The sequence below is a fragment of the Mandrillus leucophaeus genome, unplaced genomic scaffold (assembly GCF_000951045.1).
Source record: "Mandrillus leucophaeus isolate KB7577 unplaced genomic scaffold, Mleu.le_1.0 Scaffold41, whole genome shotgun sequence".
Taxonomy (NCBI): domain Eukaryota; kingdom Metazoa; phylum Chordata; class Mammalia; order Primates; family Cercopithecidae; genus Mandrillus; species Mandrillus leucophaeus.
Window position 1 is genome coordinate 1538626 of NW_012104365.1, and position 26479 is coordinate 1565104.

Sequence of the window (26479 nt, forward strand, 5' to 3'; positions counted from 1 at the left end):
GGTGATAAGACATGATGGAATTAGTCTCACAGGGCAACATGGATTTGCAAGTCCTGAGTGGTATTTAATATTATAACAGCTATCACTCTCTTAAAATAGCAACCCCACTGCCCTATCAATAAATCTTAGCTGATGCTAATAATTGCATAAAGCTGACTAAAATGAGAGGGTTTTAAGAGGCCAGGTTTCCCACTGTGTTTAATTACTGGTATTATTTTTGAATAATACTCTGCTACCATTAAGTAGACAAGGGATAGTAAGGCTACTTAGTATTACACTTTGGATCAAATAAATATCCTTCTTCAGATACCCAATGTTCACAAAATAGGAATATAATGATTTATATTTATTCAAGTGACATAAGCTTTTATTTCAACTTCATTAAAAGCAAATCAAATGTGTACTCATTTTTATAAATTAATCTAGCAAGATATTACAATGACTACTAGATTAAAAGTATTTGTCAAACAGCCTGCTTATGAAATAGGACTTCTATATTGAATTAACATATTTAGGCAACGTAGTAGCTTTTTTAGGCCAGAGCCATAACCGAATAAATGTTTCCAACAGTGTGCTGAAAGTACTGATCTACCACTCAGGTATACATTTTAAATTAGGGATTTCCTCCCCCTTGTAAGTGTGGCTAAATTTTTATTAGTTGAATTCTAAGCTATTAAACATTTTAATTATATTCATCCCCAAACTGCATTGATTCAAAAACACATTTTATGTAATAATACATTTTACACAATAAAATTTAATTAAACTCATTTTATGAGCATAATTAACTCAAAAAGTTTCTTGAAGCTTTCATCTCCAAAATTAAAAAATAATAGTGTATAGACAGAAGTCTTCTGGGCTTGGAGTCATGTTATAGTGGGTCTTTCTCATCCATTAAAAGACTTTTTTTTTTTTTTTATTTTGAGGGTTCCTATAAAGGGTACACTTGCTTGGGTAACATGTATATTTTTCTCTTTGTAGGACTATTCTTATTTCCTCAGTTATACACAGATAAGAATAATTAGATAAAATATGTTGATAAAAACTAGATTTCACACATTAACATTTTTTTCATGAGACATGAATACTGACATCAGTTCTCTGCGTACATTAAGAAGCTCCTCTTCTAGCTATGGCCAAGAAAAAAAAAATCACACTTAGAAAAAAATTCAAGCTGTTATAAAACAACTTCTTTCATGAAGATATTGCATTCTAACAGATCTATATCTCGATATCTACAGAATTCTGTGATCATTACTGATATTCGAGACAATCAGTTGAGAGAAGGCTCTAATCTTTTAAAGCCCCAAATTAATGAAACTTAGATTCAATTTTTAAAGGAAGAGAGTAAAATAAAAAGTCTAGAAAACAATTTCAACAAAGATCAACCTAGTTAAGTAGTTTCTTTTTTGCTTGAAGCTAAACTAGCTTAGCCACAACATCTTGATCCCGTACTATGTCAGCATATTGAGGTTCTATTAAAACACAATTTGTAAGTACATTAATATACTGTGTATACAAAGATCAGTGTACTTAAAAATGCCTTTCATCTTTGAGAAAACTCCAAAGACATTATCACTTAAAGCAATACCTTTAGTCCCTTCCCAGGTCCATGTTTCCACCCCAGAATGCAGCTGCTGGTCTGCTAGGCCATTGGAAAGTAAACTAATTTTATCCTCAAATCTAAGTAAATGACATCTTGTCCAAAGAGACAATAATTCTTCTACTAAACTACAGACTTCTTGGGAGTTTTGTCCTGCCATATTTTCTCCTTCAGAAGACAGAGCAGGACAGAGGCCTGCTGCAGTACACAGTGTTTAGAAACTGCAAACAAGGCATTCTTTCAGCTAATTTTTCAATTTGCAAATTAATATTCTCTTTTATTCCTTAGGAGGGCCTGTTTAAATTACCCCTATTCTTTCATATAAATATGCTCCCATTATTTAAAGAACTAAAAGTAATTGGGCTAAAACTATCTTCTCTCAACCCAAAAAGAAAAAGACATAAAAGCAGAAACAAAAAAAATCAAAAACAAAAGTCATTAAAGTATGGTTATTTCATTTTCAAACTTAGTTGACTTACCATGTCCTTAAGAAGCCTGTCTTGCAGCACTTTCATATCTTCTTTCATCAAACACATCTGTAAAAATGTAAATATATTTCACCCAGGAAATTTACCATAAAGTTTTCACAGCAAAGACAAAGTTAGATTAACAAATTCTTTTTGTAATCAAGAAAGGTTACCTATAAAAAGCATAAAATGTATACCTCAGATGTAAAAATAGTTTCTTCATTATCAGTAGTACAGAAGACACTTTTAGCCAATGAAGTTTTCAAATGATGAAGCCTAACAAGTAAAATAATGAGAGTTAACTTTGTATTTATCAATAATTCAAATTAGAGTGCTATAATATGTATAAGTTTTCAAATAGAAATTAATTTAAAAATCTAATTTCATAGATTATAGTCATTAAGAATGTCATACTAACCTCTGTTGTTCACTTTTTTGATATACACTGAACTTCTGAAATATCTTTTCCCAAAAGTCCTACATTTTAAGGTATAAAATCCAGTTAAACTTTAATATTATTAAAAATTAAAATCCAACAGTAGAATTACTCTATTTCTATTATTACAAATTTAAACAAACAGTATGGCTGTATGTTAAGAATATTCCAGATGTCACACGCTCTTTCAAATTAAAATAAAATTGAAAGTAAAATCTCTCAGGATTTCTCATTTATTATCAAAGATATTAATCATAAATTTAAGTTTGTACTTCAAAACTAAGATAAAACTAAATTATTTTCTGAACAAAAAGCTTTAGGATGTGCTCCCAAAAAAGAAAGTTTTTCCAAGTATAGCTCTTTAAAAACAAGGTTTTAAACTTAAAAATTTTTAAAAGTAACAAACCACAAATTCCTTTTCCAAATCTTTTAAAGACTGTGAATCTTTTTCAAAATTCTCCAGCTCCTCTATGATAATGAATTGGAATTTATCAAGTTTTTTAATCCTATTACAGAAACAAAATGAGATTAATTTTAAAAACTGTAGCATTCAGAATATGTAGCATTCAAAAGTTTTCAGAACAGATTTGTATTACAGACCTAGAGTCCTGACTTTGATGATTCATTGTTCTCAGATGTTGTTGAGCTGTTTTCCAAGACTGTGTAGTAAAATAACTCAACATTTTATGTCGGATCTGAAAAATATTCATTTTAAACTTAAAATATCTTTACAAAATAACAATATAACCAAGACTACAGTAAGAGCAAATCATTTTCCATGAAATGTAAATTACTAAGAACTTGAAAAAGTGAAAAATTTAAAAACACAGTTATTTAAACTGAAGTGTTAATAGACACTGCTCTGAGTGAACTTATTTAACTCCATCAGTAAGTTTTTGACTAAGGGTTGAATTACTCCTCAACTGTTTTCATAAGAACACCATACTCTACAGTATTTATCAAAATGCTGATGGTCATAATTCTCTTCAAAGACACAGCCTAAAAGTCACACTCAGAATTTTTTAAAACCATTTTTTTTCACAAAAACATATATTCTAATATGTGTCTGTAGCTACATTTGAATATATAAGTCAAAGCTTCTCTATTTAGATTAGGTTGACCTTGGGCAAAAAAAAAAAAAAAAAAGAGAAAAAACAAGCAAATTCTAATTTTAACCCCGAATATAGAAGAAAGGAAAGCAAGATTGCAGGGGCAGGGGGGTTGGGGTTGATAACCTGTGCCAAAAAAATCTTTTATTCAAAGGAGGGCATAAAAAGCTATCGATTCCAAATAGAGGCATGTGAAAGAGACAGGCAGAAAAATATTACCAATAATTAAAAATTGTTTTAAAAAGCATTTTTGCATTATCTCACTGGAACCTCAAAAACTAACACTACATAAGTATAATACAGAACTAGTAAAATGAAGTGAAATGGTATTTCTCTGACTGCAGCTGCTCATTCTTTATACTACACTATACTACCTTCATTAATGGTCACCTCCATGAGATAAAAAATGTCTTGAAAAGTGGCATGAAAAGAAAACTGTCCAGTAAAAAAAGAAAAATCATAGAAAAGCCAAAACATTAAATTGAAAAGGAAAATAGGACAGAAGAGAAAAAAGTAGTAGCAAAAGAAAGAATATGGATAATATACAGATTTTATTCCAATTATTCACATGTAAGGAAAGTTGGTTTCATGAATGGATATTTTGTTGCCAAAGGATCCAACAAGCCAATGGTCTAGTCGAAAGTGTGGCATATTATTATATTATTGGGTATAAATCATAATTTAAAGAATAACTCACATTATTCCTTCTCTTAAATTCTGAATTGAGCCTCTCATAAGTCTCATAAGTCATCTCTATACCTGCAAATTCATTTTGCCAGGTCTCCCAAGGAATAGAAAAGTCATTTGTTGATAATGAAGATATACTTTCAGACACTAAAAAATAAAAACAATCTGCTGAAGTTAAAATATGCATTACTGTAAATTTAGCCTTGTAATTAGGCTAAGAACAAAATCTATCTTATTTTCTGAATCTATGTGAAACCTACGGATTATGAAATCAAAGGCAGAAGAGTTCCTTCTGTTTTTTTAATTTAAAAAGGAGATTATTCTGATTTATAAAACAAACTTTTTGGTATGGCTATTACAGCAGAAATGACTACTTTAAGCTGGAACATTTATGGATTATTTTTTAACTGCTTTTTAACTAGTTCCACATTATTAAGTATTTAATGAGGTACTAGCACATCAGTAAATTCATACTCTAGTAAAACCTAAATGTGATAAGTGATAGAATGATGAGGGAGATCTATGGGTATATAAGACCCTTACTACAACAATTATTCATATAAATGTGAACTTTGCAATAAAGCATCATCCATCTTGGACATATCTGAAGTTGTCTTTACAAATTTGTTTTGTAAATAGACTCATTCAAAATATAAGAACCACCTTCCAAATAACTGCATTTTGATACAGGCTACTGATCTACCTACTTTTGTGGATATGATGATCTGCATCTTCAATTTTACACAGTTTTTTGGGAAGCAAGTTTGCTCTCCTTTCTCCTTTCTCTTCCATTTCTACTTCATTGGAATTACTCAGATTATCTTCTATGTATATCCGTTTGTGACTAAGATGTTGAGTGGGGCCTTAGGAACAGTTAAAGAAAGTTAAAAGTGCTACAATTTTCATTAAAAATACCTAATATTTTCTTGCTTTTATTTTAAAAAGCCTTTGTTTCCACTAAGTATTTTTATTATGTTTTAGGTAATTATGCATTCAATTCTACCTAGTTTACTTATTTTCTTTTTCCATTAAGTTGAATAATGGTATGACTTAAAAATACATAATTTCTTTAGATGAAATGTCATGCAGCATTTCAGTAATCATTTTTTTAGAAAGCAAGACTACGACTACAAACCTGATACATGAGTAGCATCACAGGGCATGTCAAACCACGTTTTCTCTCTTCCTTCACTAGACTTGGATAATGAAGATGCTGAATGACTTTCCTAAAATATGTATTAGAAATTAGAAAATAATTCTGTAAATATGTTTCGATTCACATTTCATCATCTTTCTCAAACCCAAAAGCCAATAATTTTAAATGCTGTCAATTATTTCTCAGATTGTTTCTATCTCTTCCTTTTCATCTCTAATATTTACCATGTGTTAACCTTGATTCTAAGTTGACTTCAATCTTCTTGTAATAGCTGTGATGTAAGCTACTTTTTTTTCTATTCCTGCTTTTCATTTCTTTGAGTCAGGAAATGAGGAGCCACAGAAAACTAAAGTTTAAAGTATTCTTCTTTCAAACCACATCTTTCACATCTAACCTTACGTTATACTATTTAAATATACAGGTTTTTTTACTTAGTAACCTTTACATAGGTTACTGATTTTTCTTCACTTAATCTACATATACCTACCCATCCACTTAGGTCTAGCTCAAATCCCAGCCCTCTCTCCAAGTTGTAAAATTTTGTCTTGATTTTCTATATTTTACAGGTTATTAAAATATTTTTATTGAGGGATGGATGGGCTTTTATGGTGGCAGGAAGTTCAACCAAATACCTATATATTCATGAAACCAGAAAGTGCCAATTATAAATATGCAATCCGGAGTTCAGCAGTGATATCCTCACTATTTAAGACCTTACTACTCCCATTTTAAGTTTCAACTTTCTTCTATCAAAAAACATTTTTCTATGATCAAGCCATTCTATATACTTTGAAAATCAGATTTGCAGGTAATAACAGTTGAAAGGCATTAAAATATTATAATTACCACTAAAGGTCAGTAATCTGAGTCTTACAAGAACCATTGTAGTTTAAGGAAAATTTATAAGTTATAGTACCATACTTACCTCTCTTTTGCTTTGTATATAATTTTCATTGATATTTGGAGATTCAATTTCCATAAACCGTTTTTCTGAACTATAACTGCTTACATCTGAATAGCTGTTACGGTTTTGTGTTTCTTGTGTAAGTACCAGAGAACTTTTTTTTTTTCTATTTACAATAGTATTACTCTTAGTTGGAGTATGTCTGGGCTATGAATGAAGACATACAAAAACCCAAAAGTAGTTACAAAATTGTTCAAAGCCCCCCCTCAAAAAGAGTTGAACATAAACATAATAAAAAACATTAAAGCAAAACTTCAAAACTACCTAATTCCCTGCAAAAATTCAATTTCAATTCATAACTAAAAATAAAAAATCCTTAGGCAAGTAGATTATTACTTTGATGACCAAAACCTGTAGGTAAGGATCCCTGCTAGTACAGTTTCTATGCTCCAGAGGTCAAAGTCACCTTAACAAGAACATGAATAAGAACTTTTTTTTTGCATTTTCTGTTCCAGTCTTTATGTGTAACAGTTTATACGGCTGTCTATACAGAAAAGCCAAGAGAATCTAGGCAATTATGATAAAATTCAGCAAGGTTGTTGGAGATAAAACAACCAATAGTTTTTCTATATAAAAATTTTAAAACTCAGAAAATATAATTTTAAAAAAAGGTCTGATTTTTTTAAATACAGCAAAAAGAAGACCCATAAGATACTTAAGAATTAATCCAACAAGGTGCATAATTTCCTTTGTAGAAGACTTTGCCCAACTTTGTAGGAAATAAGATGAAAAACTGGAGAGAGAAATGATGTTTACCTAAGAAAGATCAACATCAATATTGAAAAATGACAATTCTTCCCTTAGACAAATGAATTCTAAAATGTATATGAATCAGTAAAGGGCCAAAAGAATTCTGAAGAATGGTGGGGCAGGGGGTATGTGACACCCTATAAATGTAAAATGACCCTAATTAAAGCAATGGTGGCATTAGCACAGAGACAGATAAACAGGCCAGTAAACAGTAAAATCTAATAGTGCCAAATCCAGGCCCATGTGATCACCGGCCTATGACTAAATTAAGATTATTTCACTCCTGATGTTGCACTAATTTGATATCCATATGAAAAAGAAAGCCTGGAGAGACCCAAACCTAAAATTTAAAAATCAAAACTAATATTTTTATAAGAAAATATTTTTGTGACAATAGCTTAGGGGAAGATTTCTTGAACAACCCAAAAGATTGGTAAATTTGATTATATCCTATCTTTTGTCATAGGGAAGTTGTGTAATTAAGTGAAAATATACATAGTAGGAAAAGAATGTTTACATCATATACAACAAATAAAGAATATCCAGAATATATTAAGAACTCATACAAATTTGTAAGAAAAATCAAACAGTGCAATTTAAAAATAAGAAAACAGGGAATTCACAAAATGGCCAAAATCATGTGAAAATACTCATTGATGCCATGAGTCAGGAAAATGCCAATTAAAGACACAACTTTATGCTTACCACACTGGCAAAAACAGAAACATCTGATAACACCTAGTTAGTTAAAACTGTAGAGAAATGAGCACTATCTCATAGTGTTGAGAGTGTAAGCAGGTTCAACTACTGCATAAAGCAAATTTCCAACACCTTATTAAGAGTTGACAGTAAAGGGGAAGCATGGGGGGAATGTCTCATGAGTGTCCAGCCAATGAATATAACTATTAAAATTCCATCTAATGCAGAGTAGCATCAAAGATGATGGGTGGGGATTACCTAGGTTTGGAGATTTTGCAAGGTGGCACACTGACGGGATTAAAGGATGTGGGGCAAATGAGAATGACAGAAACACTGGGATTGGTTCTAGGACCTCCTGTGGATATCAAAATCAGAAGATGTTCAAATCTGTGATACAAAACGGTTCAGTATTTGCATATAACCTATACATATCCTCCCATGTACATAAAGTAATCTCTAAATTACTTATGCTACCCTAATGCAATGTAAATACTCTTAAATAGTTGTTATATGTATTGTTTAGGAAATGGTGACAAGAAAAATAGTCTGTACGTGTCCAATACAAACACAGTTAAAAATATATAGTGTTGTCTGTGGTTGAAAATCCACAGATGTGGAACCCACAGATATGGAGGGCCGACTATATTGATAAAGGATCACAGGAGAATTTGTGTGAATTTCACTAGTGTGAAAATGGGTTTCAAATTGTGGTCTGTAGAAACTCAGTTTTGAAAATATGCCTTGGGGATTATTTGAGGGAAGGAGGTGAGGGAGACTAGGTAGATCTAGCGTTTAGATCTCCTACCTTGACTTTAAAACAGCATAGTTCCACTTTTATCTGTCTGGCACACAATGGTCCCCCTTAGCTGCAGTTTTGCTTTCCATGGTTTCAATAACTCATGCTCAACCATAGCCCAAAAATATTAAATGAAAAATTCCAGAAATCATTTATAAGTTTCAAATTGTGCACCATTCTGTGTGGTGCCATGAAATCTCTGGCTGTCCTGCTGTCCTGCCTGGGATATGAAAATCATCACTTTGTCCAGCATATCTATGCTGTATATGCTACCTGCCTGTTAGTCAAATAATAGCCATCTCAATTATCAGATTGACTGGAGATATTGCAGTGCTCAAGTAATCCTTATTTTACTAAATAATGGCCCCCAAAAGCAAGAGTAGTGATGCTGTATTGTTATAGTTGTTCTGTTTTGTCATTGTAATAACTTATAAATTGCATATTTATAAGTTAATGTATAAATTAAACAATCATAGGTATGTATGTATAGGAAAAAAAGATAGTATATATAGGGTTCAGTACTATCCTCCATTTCAGGCATCCATTGGGGGACGGGGGTCTTGGAACGTATTCCCTGAGAATAAGGGGTGATTACTATACAGAGTACAGATAAGAGTTTTGTAGTAGGAATGATCACTTCTTAAGAGATACTACTAATTGTTCTACACATTAGAACTACACACATTTTCTAGATCTGAATATGCTTATTCCTGCAATGCAGGTACTTCTTTCAGATTTCACCATAAAGTCTACGGCCTTTAATAACCTTTAGTTACAAAAATTACATGTTGACAAAGTAAATGGACAATTTAGTTGAAAACAGTGTAATTACAATATTTGGTTTAGGTGTTTATAAGGAAGTTTAACAGGTAAATGATAGGAATATAAAAAGTAAATATATGTTGAAAAAAATTTCTTCATTCTTCCTCATCTATGTATCAAATTATATGTACCATTTCTTCTTAAAATATAGTAGACCCTTCTGAAACCATGGATAGTATCTAACCCTATTATACTATGCACAAATTTCTTTTTCCTAACTTCATAGAAAGAAGATTCATTCTTACCATAGATCTTAGCAACTTCGACATACCTTATTTTTGGTACCTTATTAAGCACAGACTATTCACCGTTTCACTTAAAGGAATATTTTATGGCTTTTCTTTGGCCCATCTGAATTGTCAGCATCAATACTCTTGCCCTTTGGCGGTATTGTTAGGTAAAATAAGGGTTACTTTAACACAAGCACTGCAATACATCTACAGTTGATCTGATCACCAAGATGGCTACTATGTGACTAACAGGCAGGTAGGGTATACAGCATGGATACACTGGACAAAGGGTTGATTCACGTCCCAGGAGGGACAGAATGGATGGCTCAAGATTTCATCACCCTATTCAGAATGGCACACAATGTTAAACATATGAATTGTTTATTTCTGCAATTTCTTATTTAATATTATCAGACCACAGTTGACTGTAGGTAACTGAAACCTCAAAAAGTGAAACCACAGATAATGAGAAACTTCTGTACTCTCCTGCTACCACATTCTTCCTCCTGTATAGCTATATATTTACTTTTTGTTAGGTTCATCAAGACTGGTAACTATCTCTCTCTTGTTATTATGTCCCTCTCCCCCAAGACCCTAGACCAAACACAAAACCTTAAATAGACAAGCAATGTGTATCCGATTAAGATAGGGAAAATGACTTACTACCTGCAGATATATCTGATAAAGAAAAATATATATATACATTCTCACCAAAAACAGTGGTCGTGGAATTGGTGAACAACTTTCACTTGCACACAGGAAGTTTTTCTCATTGTTTTTGGGTGACTTTATTGTACCTCCAACTCCACTGTTACTATTTAAAGATTCAAGTGATGAAGTTTTTGTATAAGGTGATATAGATTTTGTTATGCAGTCATAATCCTGAGTAAAATCCTTTTCTGTTATTTTCTCTACACCTACATTGCATCAAAAAACACAAGAAAACAGATGGCAAGCGCTATCATTGATGTCTGCTTTAGAAATAGCATGATTAATTTAAATTCTAAGAATATAAAGATTTGTCAAATCTTCAAGTCTTGGCTATAAAAAAGGATACCTTTTAAAAAAATTAAAACCACGTTATATTTAAAATATTTATAAGACTGAAAAACAATAATGGCTGAATTTAAAATATACTTGTAACCACAAGAACTTTCAAAACATTTTCCAATAAAAATATCTACAGTATGACCTGAAATATAAGGATCAACCTAATTATTATCTTGAGTATTTTGACATCATAGCTGACAGTGTTGTATATTTTAATGTAACAAAATTTTATCATTGAAAAAGAAATCATCTGCTCTACATCTTTCACATAAAAATTAGAAAATTTATTGCTGGAATAAATCTTAATATAAATAAATCCTCAGACAATTTTCAGATCAAATCAGGGCATGTACATCTGTCTTCTAAGTATGTGCTTATGTGAAATTTTATAGTGGTCCTTAGTACTGAGAACACAATAGCTACTTTAGAGGAAGCAGAAGTATACTAACTGATTTAAGTCTTGCATTTTAACTGAAATGATTAGCATTTAGAAATGCTTTAAAATGTCCTTGCAAGGAAACAAAAATGGTATAAAAAGGGCAAGCTTATACTTTCTATACTAGTAGGCATACACATATACCAGCGCTCCAAAGAATATGAATTTTTCTTTGCCAATTATTTAAAAGTAAAAGCAAAACCTCAACTGTATACAGTATTAATCCACTGTGGGTCCAAGATATTCCTTGGACTTTTGTCAATGAAATATAAATAGAAAAAACAGAATTATCCATAAATTCTCATGTTATTAAATATATATTGAGCTAAAAAAGCACATTAAAATTAAGTATTTAAGATTTCAAGTTATAATTTGTGACTAAATATTTTCCACATTAAAGCATTTGATCTTTAACTTCCTAACATGAAAAACTTCAGTATCCTAGTAGCATTGTTCCCATGTTATCAAAAGTCAAGTTACTAGCATTAACTAGCTTAACAATGAAGTTTTAAGTACTATAATCACCAATGCCCCTCAAAATTGTATTTTCCTATAATTAGAGTTATAGAAAACTACTGAATATTCAAGTTAAGAAAAAATGAAGTTATTACTGACCTCTCGTTACTTCTATAGATGATGGACTGCCAGATAAAGATCTAGGAGATAAGTCAAGGCAATTATCTCTTATAGTATCTTTTAGTAGACATGAGTTTTTCCAGGGTTTTGATAGTTCCTTTTCTGTTTCAGCATGGAAGACTTTCTGTTGTTTCTTTGGTAGCTTTACGGTTTTCATTCTGGAACGGATATTCTCCTCCTAAATGTATCAATAACTTTCAAATTATACTGAAGTACAAATATTTACACTTGGACACATAAAACAAATTATATTCAAATATTTATTAAAGGTTGTATATTACCACATACAGGTATAACAAGGACCTAGATATGAGTAGTGAAAGACTTTCTAATATACTAGAAGCCATAAGACAAATTCCCAGGAGAATATAATACATTTACTATAATAAATATCTTAAGAGATACAAATAGCCAGCCTTCTTTGAGGGTTCAAAGAAGATTAGCCCAGCTACTAGGCAGACTGAGGCAGGAGAATCGCTTGAACACTGGAGGCGGAGGTTGCAGTGAGCCAAGATCACACCACTGCACTCCAGCCCAGTGACAGAGTGAGGTTGAAAAAAAGAAAAAAAAAAAAAAAGTGATAGAAAATTAGGAAATCTTTAAAGTCTTTTGGGTAAGAGATAACAAGATTGCGAACAAGAAGAGATGGAAGTTTATGACGTTAAATCAGCACACTGTACTGGTCAGAAACCTATCTTTAGTGCCAGACTCTCTGGTTTCAAATCCTAGATCTACCACTTCCTAGCTGTGTGACCTTGAGCAAGCTCCTTCTCTCTGAGCCTCAATTTTCTCAGTTGTAAAATGGGATGACAGTAATAGTACTAATTACCTATAGTACTTATGAGATTTTAAGACATTAAATCTGTAAAGTGCTTAATATAGCAGCTGGCACATTGTAAGCACTACATATATTTATATACTATACACATACACTATATGTGTATATGTACAGTGGTTACTATATATAGTGATATATAAGTATATATATTTTTCCCATAATTGGAGTTACAGAAAACTATTGAATATTAACGAAAAAATGAAATTATACTGACATCTCATTACTTCTATAGTTGATGGACTGCCAGACAAATAAATAACTTTGCTTTCAAGAACAGGTGACTGGGAAAGTGTCTGGACATTATGAGACATAAGGAAGAACTCAGGGATGGTGACAGGTGAGCCAGTGTGTGAGAAGAACCTCAGACACCAATATTTTGCTTTCACTCAACAGATGGACAACTTCTCCATGCTATACTTTATTAAAGCCTAATTTTAGAAGATTAAGTACTTCTCCATTTCAAAGATACTATCATAAGGTTATAATTTCACTAGATGCAGACATCTGTTTTATAACAAAAATGCCAACTATTGCCTAAGGGCAAATTTCTAGAATTATTAAATTTTGTCACATAGGAAGTTAACTCTTAAGAAGTAACAAGATAAATTTGACATTTTTTACAAAAAGATATGTTTAATATTTTAAGAGGCTTTTAGAAATTAATCTGAACTATATTTACCTTTACTAGCAAGTTCTCTTTAAACGAATGTGAAAATTCTTGTTCACACTCTGATTCTGAATTTGAGAGATCTTTATAATTTTTTTTTGTTTTGGTTGCTTTTCGTGGAAGTCTGATTCTTCCTTCCGGAACTGTCTTGTCCATCTTTTTGGTGATATTTTTACTGGGTATCTTTAGGAAAAAAATTCCTGAATATTATTAGATCAATATTTGAGGCACAAGAAATACAAGCAATTTGTTATAAAATTGGCACTGTGACAAGCTTTACGTGAAATATTTGTAAGAATGATTTTTGATTAACATACTTTAAATTAATGGATTTTATCTTCCCATTCCAGTTACCTTCTTTACCATGCTCTGTATCCCTACCATTAAATCCCTGAGAAGCCTGATATATACTATCTAACTGAAGTAAAAGAGATTTAAAAAAATATCTAAAAGCACAGAATAAAATGGAGTCAAATAAAGGCCAATGTGATTTAAAAAGAAACAAGTCAGGAGAAAGGGTGCAAGAGGAGGAACAAGTACATAACACACATAACTGATAACAAGAATAAAATTATGAGATGATGAATTATTTTCATATGACAAGAAAAAGTAATTGTAAAGGGATGTTTGAACACAAATTTCTTGGCTTACCATTTTAGAGCTTGGTTGTCCCTTTTCCAAGGATGATCCTGCAATTCAGAAAAATAAGGTTAAATTTTCACAGTAGATAAGAATGGTCATTAAATTTACGAGAACATCATTTCAGCATATTTAAATTAAAATAATAAAAAACAGTAAGTTTTTAAAGCATTTGTTAGCATTTAATAAATGAACCTCCATGTGGCTTCAGGCCACCAGGATACCAGCCCTCCTGACACCGTAATCTTCTCCTCACCCCTTCTGCTGAAGAATCTGGCCTCACAATGATACACTACTTTGGAAGCTTTTCCTTTCCCAGAACTTTTTAGTAGCCCAACTGCACCACATCTCTGATTGGCACCATCTTTAAACTCATCCAAAAATGTAATTTTCAAGAATTGATAACTTTTACTGTATAGTGTTTGGGTATGATATGAATTGCCAGTTTTCCTCCCACTCCTTTATTTTATAGAACTTTTTAAACATATAAGAGAATATGTCAACATAAGTTATAAAGTTAACACCTATAAATCTACCACTCAATTTAAGAACCAGATTGTGGATAATGCTGAATCTACTTACGTATGCTCTCTTATACCATCCTCCATGTCCCTTCTGCTAAAAGGTAATTACTGTCCTGAAATCTGCAGGTCTTAGTTACTTGCTTTAAAAACAAGTGTTATTACACAGATACATATCTCTAAACAATATAACGAGATTTATAAAATATCACATCCTGTATAATATCCTATGATTTATTTTCCATACATCACTATGTTAATAAGATTTATCCATATTATTGATAGCAGCTTTAGTCCCACTTCCCTTTTTTGCCTTTCAAGTATCTTTCCAAATAGTCTCTGAAACCTAAGAAATGAGATTATCCAAGCAAAGGAAGCAAAGCTGTTTTGGAAGAAAGGTCCTCTAATCTTGGCAATAAGTCAACTCAAACACATTAACTTGTAGTTGTTCAATAATTTAAACAAAAGAATTCATACAGAATTTCAATTTCATAAATATTTAGTGATGACAGTATTCTAACCTCTAACGTCTTCCTGAGATCTCTAATCTTCTACTTTATGTTATAAATGTTTTTATTTGTACATCTTCCCACTAGACGGTATGGTCCCTGAGGGCATGTGAGTCTTATTATATTTCTCTTTGGCTGCTTCAAGGTTCAGACTACGATGTAATCTAGCCTCACCTTTCACCATTTTCCCACAGATATGATCTATGTACCAAATACCTTAATACTGCATTCCCTGATTATACTATGCTATTCCATACTTCTCTCCCTTTTATATATGATAATTCTGCTGCTTTACTTCCTCATGTATCTGATGACCCCTCACCTAAATTTCAAGACTCAGCTTCATTTCTAAACACATGCCAAAATTCACTTCTACTTTTAGGTAACTATTGGTTATTTTTAATCCTGGAATAAAATAAAAGCTGATGCCTTTAAAATAAATATACATTTAATTGCAAATCACAGAGTTAAGTCTTCTTTTAAAAATGCAACATATAAAATCTTTGTTTTAGCAAACATTGAAATTGATGTTCAGCTGTGAAAATGGTAATTCTCTCTAGCCAAAACTTATACCTGAAACTCATACCAACTACTTCAAGAGATTCACTATCACAAAGACGAAGCAGAAACCACTTTCTAGGAAAATACTTTGTGGAAAACTTAGGCAAAAAAAAAAAAAAAATCTGGAAGAAAATTGTTTGCCTTTTGATATATTTTTTGTGTCTATATAATTCCTTAAAAAGGATGCATGTTGGGTGCAGCAAGAAGATGGGATATTTAGTAAAAAAAAATATACACACACATATAAATACATATATTTTATACACAAACACATAAATGTAAATACATGTAAATATATATAGGTTAGTGTCAAAGTTCAAGCCTTGATCTTAAAGGTGTTGAGTTCATGAGTAATTGGTATATTATTCACAATAATTAGCTAAATAACTGGATAATACTGGGCCATGAGTAGACAAGTGATGAGAATCATGAGCCAAGGATCATGATAAATCATAATTTGTGTTCCTAAGGTCCTATTAAAAATAAAATTTAAATATAACCATATTACCAAAATAATAAAACAAAAAACATAAAAATTGTAGTGTTTTGTCCTATCCATGAAAGTATATAGTAATGAAGTCTAAATAAAATAAGCTTATATAAAGCATTTTAAATAATTGAAATAAATTGTAAAATCATTTGCAACATTTCTCCAAAAGATAATTTCTTACTTGATTTTCCACTTTTATGATTCTTCACATTTTTATTTCTGCTATAGTCTATTAGCTGTGGTTTTGATTTGGGTTCTCTTAGCCAGCTAATATCAGTCTTGCTGTCATCACATCTGTACTCTGTTTCAGTATCACTAAATAGATTTTTCTTTTGATGATTTGTTATAATCTATAAAAAAAGTTTGAAATGCATGAAGAAATACTACATCTCATTATATCATGCAAGGTAAGTTAAACCAAAACAACAACAACAAAAAACAATATCCTAATTTAGGATGGCATTAATAACCTATCCAAGAAAGTCACTTGGAAAACCAGATCAGATAGTGATATTTGCATTTTGGTGTTGATGTTGTTAATTCAAAGTTAAAACAACTTATTTCCAGAGAGATATAACCTAATAGTACACATAGAAAAAAAAACTAAACTTGTCATTTCATTAGATGATTACAAACAGCTGAAAGACAATAAGAAAATTCATAATAGGAATGTGGATAGTTGCATAAATAAAACAATCAAAATATTTTTGTTTTCTTGTTTTTGATGATCTTTAACATTAAAAATTAAGAGAAATACTATTTCTAATAGACATATTGAGATATTATAACTTACTTTTTTATCTTTTGTTTTGACAGAAGATTTAAGTTCATCATGATTCCTTGGACCTACCCTTAAATAAAAATATGTATTAATTAAAAAATACCCTTCATACTTGTTTTCTTAAGGTAACACACAATGGACAATTAGACCTGAGTTTTCAGTCTTAACTCTTTCACTAATTAGCTATATTATTCTGGCCAAGCCACTTATCCTCTCTGACCTCAGTTATAAAATAACTATGTTAGATTAAAGAACTACTAAGTCTTTTCAGCTTCATGATCTAGGATATACAACTAATATTCAAAGTGATGATAATTTGCATATTAATTTAGAGTAAATGCTGAAGTAACAGAATCATAATGGGAGTAATAATAACTACCATTTTTAATTCACTCTTCTCATTTGTTAAACTCTAAGACTGGGAAGAGATATTTAAGAGGAAAAAAAAGATCAGAATATTTTAATCGAATAAAAATACCTACAATCTAATCGACTTATCCGCACAGGCTTCTTTAGCTGCAGCTTGAAACTCTTGGATCTACATTGTAAATAAACATTAAAAAAAGAGTTGTCAATGTCAAACAAGAATTAAAAGGAATAAACATCTAGTTTTGCTTCACAAAATAATAAGATTTGACATAAAATTAACTTTACTACAATATTTATATTTGAAAAGAAAACATATAATAAAAATAAATAAGAGTTTTACTTTTCATCAATAAGAAGGGTGATTTTCTTGGTAGTGAAGGCTTTCTACCCCAAAATTGCTTGTTTTTCTCTACCTTATTCCAAAAAAAAAAAAAAAATTGAAAAAAAAGGACACCTAAATATACATAGGCTGGTTATCCAAAATATTATTACCTATTTCTTAAAAAATTTAAAGCATGTAAGAGGATGCACATTAAAAACATACTATCTAATAACCGCACGGTAAATACAATGTAACTTCTCAGTAAATACAAAGTATCTATTGATTTTTAGCTTACTCCAAGTTTTATGATAGGGTCATCGGCTCCATTCAAATTAAAATTGTAAACATCATTCCTGTGAAAATGAAGAGAAATATTAGCTCCACTTAAATACGTGTAGTCTCTTCAAATATGAAGAAAATGAAAAATATTTACAAAAAATACTTACAATGGGCATTCAGAAGTAACATTGACAAAAGTAGTCTTCAGTTTTCTGTAGCTTTTTTTCTGAACTTTTTCCTAAATACAAAAGAGGGTTATAAAAAAATCATTAAATGGATAACAGGTATATGAAAAAATGCTCAACAGCACTAATCATCAGAGAAACGCAAATCAAAAACTGAGATGTCATCTCACCTCAGTTAAAATGGCTTGTACCAAAAAGACAGGCAATAACAGATGCTAGTGAGGATGTGGGTTTCATACACTGTTGGTGGAATGCAAATGGTGGTACAACCACTGTGAACAACAGTGTGAAGATTCCTCAAAAAACTAAAAATAGAACTATAGTATGATCCAGCAAGTTACTGAGTATATATCCAAAAGAAAGGAAATCAATACACCAAAGAAGTATCTGCACACCCATGCTTACTGCAGCATTATTGAAACCTAAGTGTCCATCAATGGATAAATGCATAAAGAAAATGTGGTCTGTGTATATACAATGGAATATTATTCAGCAATAAAAAAGAATGAAATCCTGTCACTTGTAGGAACATGGATGTAACTGGAGGCCAAAGTAAAGTGAAATGAGCCAAACACAGAAAGACAAATATCCCATGTTCTCACTCATAAGTGGGAGCTAGAAAAGTGAATCTTATGGAGATACAGCATAGAACAGTGATTATCAGAGGCCAGGAAGAGTAGGAAGGAGTAGGGGGGGAACTAAGGGATTAAATATATATATATATAATATATAAAATATGTAATATTATATATATTTATATATTATATATTTATATTTATATAATCAGTGAAATGCACACTTAAAAATGATGAAGATGGTAAATTTTATATTTTACCTCAACAAAAAACTTGTACTATGTGCCAAACAAATAATGTGCGATTAATTTTTAAATATTTTTCTAGTTGTGCTTTCACTAATATAAATCTGACATTTGTAACATTCTCCTTAAACTGAATAAAAATATATGCAAAATAAATTAAATCACCACCCATAAGTATAATTGCACTCCTAGGGCCAGGTGCAGTGGCTTATACCTGTAACCCCAGCACTTTGGGAGGCCAAGGTGGGTGGGTCACCTGAGGTCAGGAGTTCAACACCAGCCTGACCAATATGGTGAAACCCTATCTCTACTGAAAATATAAAAATTAGCTGGGCATGGTGGCATGCGCCTGTAGTCCGAGCTACTCAAGAGGCTGAGACAGGTGAATTGCTTGAACCTGGGAGGCAGAGGTTGCAGTGAACCAAGATCACACCACTGCACTCCAGCCTGGGGAACAGAGCAAGACTCTATGTCTCAAAAAACAAAAAACAAAAAATCTGCATTCCTATGTTCATTGCAGTGGTATTTATAATAATCAAAACACGGAAACAAAGTAAGTATTCATTGACATATGAATGGATAAATTGTGGTGCGTGTATATATACATGAAGAAATATTATTCAGCCTTAAAAATAGTATATCCTGAAATTTGCTATAACATGGATGAACCAAGACAAGAGGACATTATGCTAAGCGAAATAACCAGACAGAAAAAATACTGCATGACCTCCCTTGTATGTGGACTCTTAAAAAAAAAAAAAAAAAGTCAAATCTATAGAAATAAGAGAATAAAACAGTGGTCACCAGAGGATGGCGGGGGGAAGGAAAAAGGGAGATCAAAGGATACAAAGTTGCAGATATATAGGATGAGTAAGTCTAGAGATATAATGCAGAACACATAAGGACTATTAATAGTATTGTGTAATACACCAACTTTATATAATACAGTATTATATAATAGGTTGTTGTACAAACCTATTATATTTGGGATATTTGCCAATAGTAGATTTTATGTGCCCTTGCCACATACGCACAAAGATGAATGAATACATTAATTTGATTATAGTAACCATTTCACTATGTATATCATGTTATACACCTTAAATATATGCAATAAGAAAACTACTTTTTTAAAATATTGAAGACTTAAATAGTAAAAATATAATAGAAAATATTGTAAATCTAATAAAATCCTTTAACCTTAATACTTACTGACATTGTTGTATGTAGATAAATGACCTCCTTACTGGAATTCTACAAGCTAAATTTTGGTGATGCCATGATCACAAACCAAGCATGCTTCTACTTTGTTTTGGATTTTCATTTGCTTTAAACTCTTAAATAGAAAACTTTGAGAGGCTAAGGTTTAAGTAAAATCTCATATAAGAGAGTCAAAAAGCTATCAATTAACTAGTATTGTTAGGAAAAAAAAGTGTTAGATTATTCATACAGTCTACAACTAAAAAGATATACAACCAGATCTCAAAGTAGTGAGGGCAGAAAAGAAGTTAAATAAAATAACATTTAATAAATTATTAATTGTAATATGTTGTATTAATGATTACTGATCAGAAATAATTAGACTATCTAGTAAGTTAGAAATATTAAAACCTAAAATATTAATTTTATTTTGTGACTCATCTTCAATTTATTTCTCTCGACTATTTTATATAGAAGTATTTGCATTATTTTAAAAAGGTTCTCTCAATATATTACTCCTCTGATCATTTATCTGACTTATCCTTCCCAGTATTGTTTTTACCAGTGCTTGTATACACGTGTTCATTCATCTGTTGCATCTTTTGTGTGCTGTTACAGAATATGTAAAAATGAGCAAAGATGTTAAAGAAGATAAGCCAAAGGTATCAATGGTATTATAGAGGATACAAAGGTGAGCACAAAAATGTTACAGAAAATACAAAGATGATTCAGAATAAAGTGTAGTGAAAAAATAGAAGAAAAAAAACCCCATGAGTAAAATAGCAAAAATAAATAAAAATGTAAAAGGTACCAAAACACTCTATTGTACAGATTCAGAATTATTGCCAAATGGGTTTTTGAGAGTCAGGGCATCTTGGAAAGTTTTCATAAGGAAGGTACAAAGCAAGACTTGCAAAGAGAAATATTTTAATAATCAGATAAGAGGGTGAGAGAGCCTGCTGACTAAGTTCAAAGTTCATTGCAAAGAGAAAAAGAATAAATACTTAGGAAAGACTTCAGGAAACCTCAAGTTATCATGTTTCAGTTAAACATGACATGCCTAGAAAATTAAGAAACAAGATAATCTTTTAAAGGGACAAGTGAGCCAGTCTATGTTTCCATTTAATTCAATAAGCAACAGGGACCAAAAAAAGGTTTCTGAACAAGAAAGTGGCATGATTGGAGCTGTGTGCTTTGGAAAGAAAAAAAGCTGGTAGTGAATGTAATGTATGGATTGACACAGAGAAATGCTAGAGGCAAAGAAAATTATTAATACATAAAGCCTATTGTAACAATCCAGAGATTAGAAATCAGAACCGAAACTGGGCTAATAAGAGTTGGCCTAGACAGGGGAGAAAACATTCAAGAAGAACTTACAGAGGGTGAACTTCAAAACTTGAAATATTAAGTGGACACAGAGAGCAACTGTGAGGAATTAGAAAAAAGATAATTTATATTATAAGCCTGGATAAAGAGTAAAGGTTTTTTAAAACAAAATTGGAACTTCAGTAGGATCTAATTATTAGGAGAGATGGGATCAGCTATTAACACACACACACACAGTGAAAAGGATATACTGAATCATATACCAAAAAGTAAAAATATGCTCATATATCTAATAGAAGCATTTTATTTGAAAAACAGAAGGTTGGAGGGCTATTCTGAGTACTTGCTACTAAACCTGTCAGTGGTTATCATTCATTTAGCAATACGCCAAAAATATCATTATCAAATTCCATTTTACCACTATGTTATTTTAGTGTTTATGGTCAAATACTGAGTTTGACTACACATTTGGTGAAGTAAATAACACCTACCTTACTGAGTTGTACAACAGATTTGTTTGAAAAACCACTGTAAAAAAAGATTTTGTCAAAATTGAAAAAGCAATTAAGTATCAATAGAATATTTTTCATAAAAGTCATTTTATTTAAGATAAACCACATTTATATCACTAAATCTATATTCAATATGTTAAAAATAACCAAAATGTAACAGTAATAGTCTGATATTTTTGCTACTTCACTCACAGTAAATAGCACTTACAATAGAGCATTCAAAGCTGAATCATTAATGCAGCAGAAAGTGTGAATTTAAAATAAATGATTCTGCCATAAGAGTCATTTATTCATGATCTATAGTAAGGCCAGAATTAACGTAAACTTGAATTAACAACCTGACAGACTATAAATGGACATTCTGTAATAAACACAATCTTTGGAAAGACTGCAAAGAATGTACTATTTACTACAAAAAAACTCTCATATCTGGTTAAATTTTGTATTTCATTAAGCAATGTATTTAAATATGTTTAGTTTATTCATTACTAGATTCAGTAAGTACAATGTCTACATCTTAAAGATTTATTTTTAAAATGGTATGTTGTGTTGATATGTGTTTGATCCTATATAAAATGTAACTAGACAATAGAATGACAAATTTCAAATTTAGTTCCCTTCCTGTGTAATTTAAACATCTACTATTTATAAAAGTATTAAGTAACCATGTGTTTTCTACTGAAAAGTTACATTATCTGAACCTATGTTTAAAATTAACCTTTTTTAAATTGTGTAATATAGTTATATCGGTCAGAAAAATATTCATATCTGAAATTTAAGAACATACCTGTTAATCAAAGACTCCTTTAATTTTCTTGTAGACTTGATGTCATCTTTTGTTTTGTATCTTTTATTGATCTGGCTTATCAAGGATTCTGCTGCATGGGTAAATTCTTTCCCTTTTGACTTTTCTTTCTGAAAAAATTTGTAAGTTACTTTTAAACTCTACCAGTTAATCTTCAAAGGAAAATAAAGGCTGAAAAAAACTTTTAAGATAAATCTGGTTCTATTTATACCTGTAAAGAGAAATAGAGTCAATTATTTAATAAGTTTGAGCTTTGTTAGGCATTGAAATAACTCAAGATAAACATTTTAACAGAACTTTACAGAGTGCTTTGTAGACATTTTTAAAAATGTTTCTACCCGTGAGAATAAAAAACTGAAAAAAGGAGAAGCCATTTCTTTGAAAAGATCAATAAAATTGATAAACCTTTAGTCAGATTAACAAAGAAGAAAGAGGAAAAAAACAAATTACTATCAGAAATGAAAGGACCAACACTGCTGATCACATAGACGTTAAAATAATAAGTCAATATTACGAACTCCATGCCCACAAATGTGATAGGCTAGATGAAATGGACCAATTCCTTGAAAGACATAATCTACCAAAACTTATGTAAACAGAAACAGATCATCTGACTAGGCCTATGTCTATTAAAGAAATGGGATGAATACTTGATATCCTACCAAAACAAAACACCAGAAAGAGTTCACTGGTGAACTCTATCAAACATTTAAGGAAGAAATTATGCCAATTCTCCACAATCTTCTAGAAGATAGAAGAGTAGGAACTACTTCCTAACTTGGTCTATGAGGCCAATATCCCCTTAATACCAAAACCAAAGACATTACAAACAAGTAGAAGTACAAACCAATATCTCCCATAAACACATATGCAAAAATCTATAACATCAGCAGTATCAGCAAATCAAATCCTACAACCTATAAAAGGAATTACGCACCTATTACCAAGTGGAATTTATTCTAGGCATGCAAGACTGACTTGACATTTGAAAATTAATGTACTCCATCATATCAACAGGCTAATTTAAAATAATCAATATAAATTGATACACAAAAAGCATCTGACAAAATCCAACACAAACTCATGATAAAAAACTCTTAGCAAACTAGGAATAAATGGAAACTTTCTCAGCTTGATAAAGAATATCTACAAAAACAGTTACAGCTAACATCACACTTAAGGGTGAGAAACAAGATGCTTTTCCTATTAAAATCAGAAACAAGGCAAAAATGTCCCCTCTCATTGCTTCTAACATTGTGCTGGAATTCTTAGCTAAGGCAATAAGCAGAAAAAGGAAATAACAGGTATATTGATTAGGAAAGAAGAAATAAAACTGTCTTTGTTCACAAATGACCTCACTGTCTATGTAGAAAATCTCAAAGAATTAGCAACAAAACTACTGGAAGTAATAAGCAATTGTAGCAAGATTGCAAATTACAAGGTTAATACACAAAAGTCAACCACTTTCTTATAAACCAGCAATGAACAAGTGGAGTTTGTAATCAAAAACATAATATAATTTACATTAGCACTGCCAAAAGAAATACTTAAATGTGAATCTAACAAAACATGTACAAGAGAAAAACTACAAAAGTCTGATGAAAGAAATCAAAGGAGATCTAAATAAATGAAGAGATATGCCACATACATGGATAGAAAGCTCAATACTGTCAAGATGTCAGTTCTTTCTAACTTGATCTATAGATTTAACACATTCCTAGTCGAAAGTACAAACAAGTGGAACACAGGGGAATGGTAGGGCACTGAAGCTATTCTGTGTAATACTGTAGTGGTAGATATGTCACTTCACTACATATTTGTCAAAACACACAGAATGTATAACAAAGCATGAAACCTAATGTAAACTAAGCATTTGAGTTAATAATCATTATGTATCAATAATGATTCATCAATTCTACCAAATGTACCACAGTGATGCAAGATGTTAATAACAGGGGAATGGGTAAATGGGTATATGAGGAATCTCTATACTTTCTATTCACTTTTGGAACTAAAATTGCTCCAAAAATAAATTTTTAAAAGTAAAAGGACTACAAAAGAATTATTCTCAGCATAATTTAGATAACTTAGTTTTAATAAACTACGGTAATATTCTTAAAGACATGAGGGCTCCTGAGTTTATATTTACTTTTCTCTGGTTATAAGGCATATAGGTTTTTTAATTATAGTGATATACACAAAACTCTAGTAAACACAGAATTTACTATTTTAACCATTTTGAAGTCCATATGTTCTTATATATAATAGGTACTAAGTTATTAATGTTCCCTTAAGATTATCAGATTGCAAACATGGTTTACTTGTCTTGATAGAAATGTACCAAAATGAACCTTCTCTAAAATACTGTATGATTTCAGAAATTCCAGTATAATTGGAGCCAGCCTGGGAAATCTGTGCCATTTAAGAACATAGGTTGCTCTGGGGTGATCCAATAAGTAGAAAGACAGTATCAGACAGATGGCTACCTTAGAAGACAGTGATCATCTCACACCCATTAGAATGATGATCATTAAAAAGTCAGGAAACAACAGATGCTGGAGAGGATGTGGAGAAATAGGAATGCTTTTACACTGTTGGGAGTGTAAATTAGTTCAACCATTGTGGAAGACAGTGTGGTGATTCCTCAAGGATCTAGAACCAGAAATACCATTTGACCCAGCAATCCCATTACTGGGTATACACCCAAAGGATTATAAATCATTCTACTATAAAGACACATGCACATGTATGTTTATTGTGGCACTATTCACAACAGCAAAGACTTGGAACCAACCCAAATGCCCATCAATGATAGACTGGATAAAGAAAATGTGGCATATATATATCATGGGATACTATGCAGCCATAAAAAAGGATGAGTTCATGTCCTTTGCTGGCACATGGATGAAGCTGGAAACCATCATTCTCAGCAAACTAACACAAGAACAGAAAACCAAACACCCCATGTTGTCACTCATAAGTGGGAGTTAAGAACACATGAACACAGGGAGGGGAACATCACACACTGGGACCTGTTGGGGGGTGAGGGGCTAGGGGAGGGATAGCATTAGGAGAAATACCTAATGTAGATGATGGGTTGATGGGTGCTGCAAACCACCATGGCACATGTATACTTATGTAATAAAACTGCACGTTCTGCACATGTACCCCAGAACTTAAACTATAATAAATGAATAGGTAGGTAGGTAGGTAGGTAGGTAGGTAGATAGAAGACAGTGATTCATGGAACTGGTGGGAAATCCTAAATAGGATACAGGTAGTGACTCTGTGAAGGACTGAAGACAATTTCTGAAAACAGGAAGTTGATTTTTTTAAAATCAGAGCACAGCTTAGAAAAGATTATTAGGTTTTGTGCTCCCAGAAAAAAAAAAAATGACTAGCTCAGGGAAATTATGTGAAATTATTCTAAATACCAAAGAAAGCAATTTAAAATTTAAATTTAAAGACAGATCTTTGTTTGGACAAAAAGAACCTTATTTCCCCTGGGACTGAGGGAAGTAAATAGCAGCTGAGAAAGAGAAAATAACATATTAGGATCCAAGAAAAAAAGGGACCCAAAAGAATATGATTAAAGAAGGAAACAGCCGAATTAGGCACAAAAAGTGAGCTGCAGGTGTAGAAAATATTTTAAAGGAGACTGGTCGAGAAAAATAATGCCTAATTATATACAGTTGCAAATTATCTTTTAAATATAATTTGCACATAGAGATGTTACATTGTGTGAACATTTTACATTGACTCTAGAAATCTGGCTATGCAGGTATCAGCATTACTACTGAAGATAAATGAAAAT

The 26479-nt window shown here is 31.4% G+C and overlaps 1 protein-coding gene across 1 annotated transcript in view; it reads right to left on the minus strand.

The window, feature by feature from the left end:
* Positions 1–325: 325 nt before the first annotated feature.
* Positions 326–26479, minus strand: part of SYCP2 (synaptonemal complex protein 2) — a 67552-nt gene continuing 41398 nt past the window's right edge. Inside the window, exons 24-44 of the mRNA XM_011992336.1 lie at positions 22648–22775; positions 21840–21876; positions 17985–18055; positions 17834–17891; positions 17330–17385; positions 16860–16917; positions 16248–16416; positions 13998–14035; positions 13359–13529; positions 11821–12019; positions 10431–10636; positions 6384–6569; positions 5438–5528; positions 5010–5165; positions 4313–4449; positions 3107–3201; positions 2913–3012; positions 2489–2547; positions 2268–2346; positions 2083–2139; positions 326–1130 (exon numbers count right to left, since the gene is read on the minus strand). Of these exons, the coding sequence (XP_011847726.1) occupies positions 1053–1130; positions 2083–2139; positions 2268–2346; positions 2489–2547; positions 2913–3012; positions 3107–3201; positions 4313–4449; positions 5010–5165; positions 5438–5528; positions 6384–6569; positions 10431–10636; positions 11821–12019; positions 13359–13529; positions 13998–14035; positions 16248–16416; positions 16860–16917; positions 17330–17385; positions 17834–17891; positions 17985–18055; positions 21840–21876; positions 22648–22775 (2229 nt within the window). The 3' untranslated portion in view covers positions 326–1052. The remainder of the gene's footprint in view (positions 1131–2082; positions 2140–2267; positions 2347–2488; positions 2548–2912; positions 3013–3106; positions 3202–4312; positions 4450–5009; positions 5166–5437; positions 5529–6383; positions 6570–10430; positions 10637–11820; positions 12020–13358; positions 13530–13997; positions 14036–16247; positions 16417–16859; positions 16918–17329; positions 17386–17833; positions 17892–17984; positions 18056–21839; positions 21877–22647; positions 22776–26479) is intronic.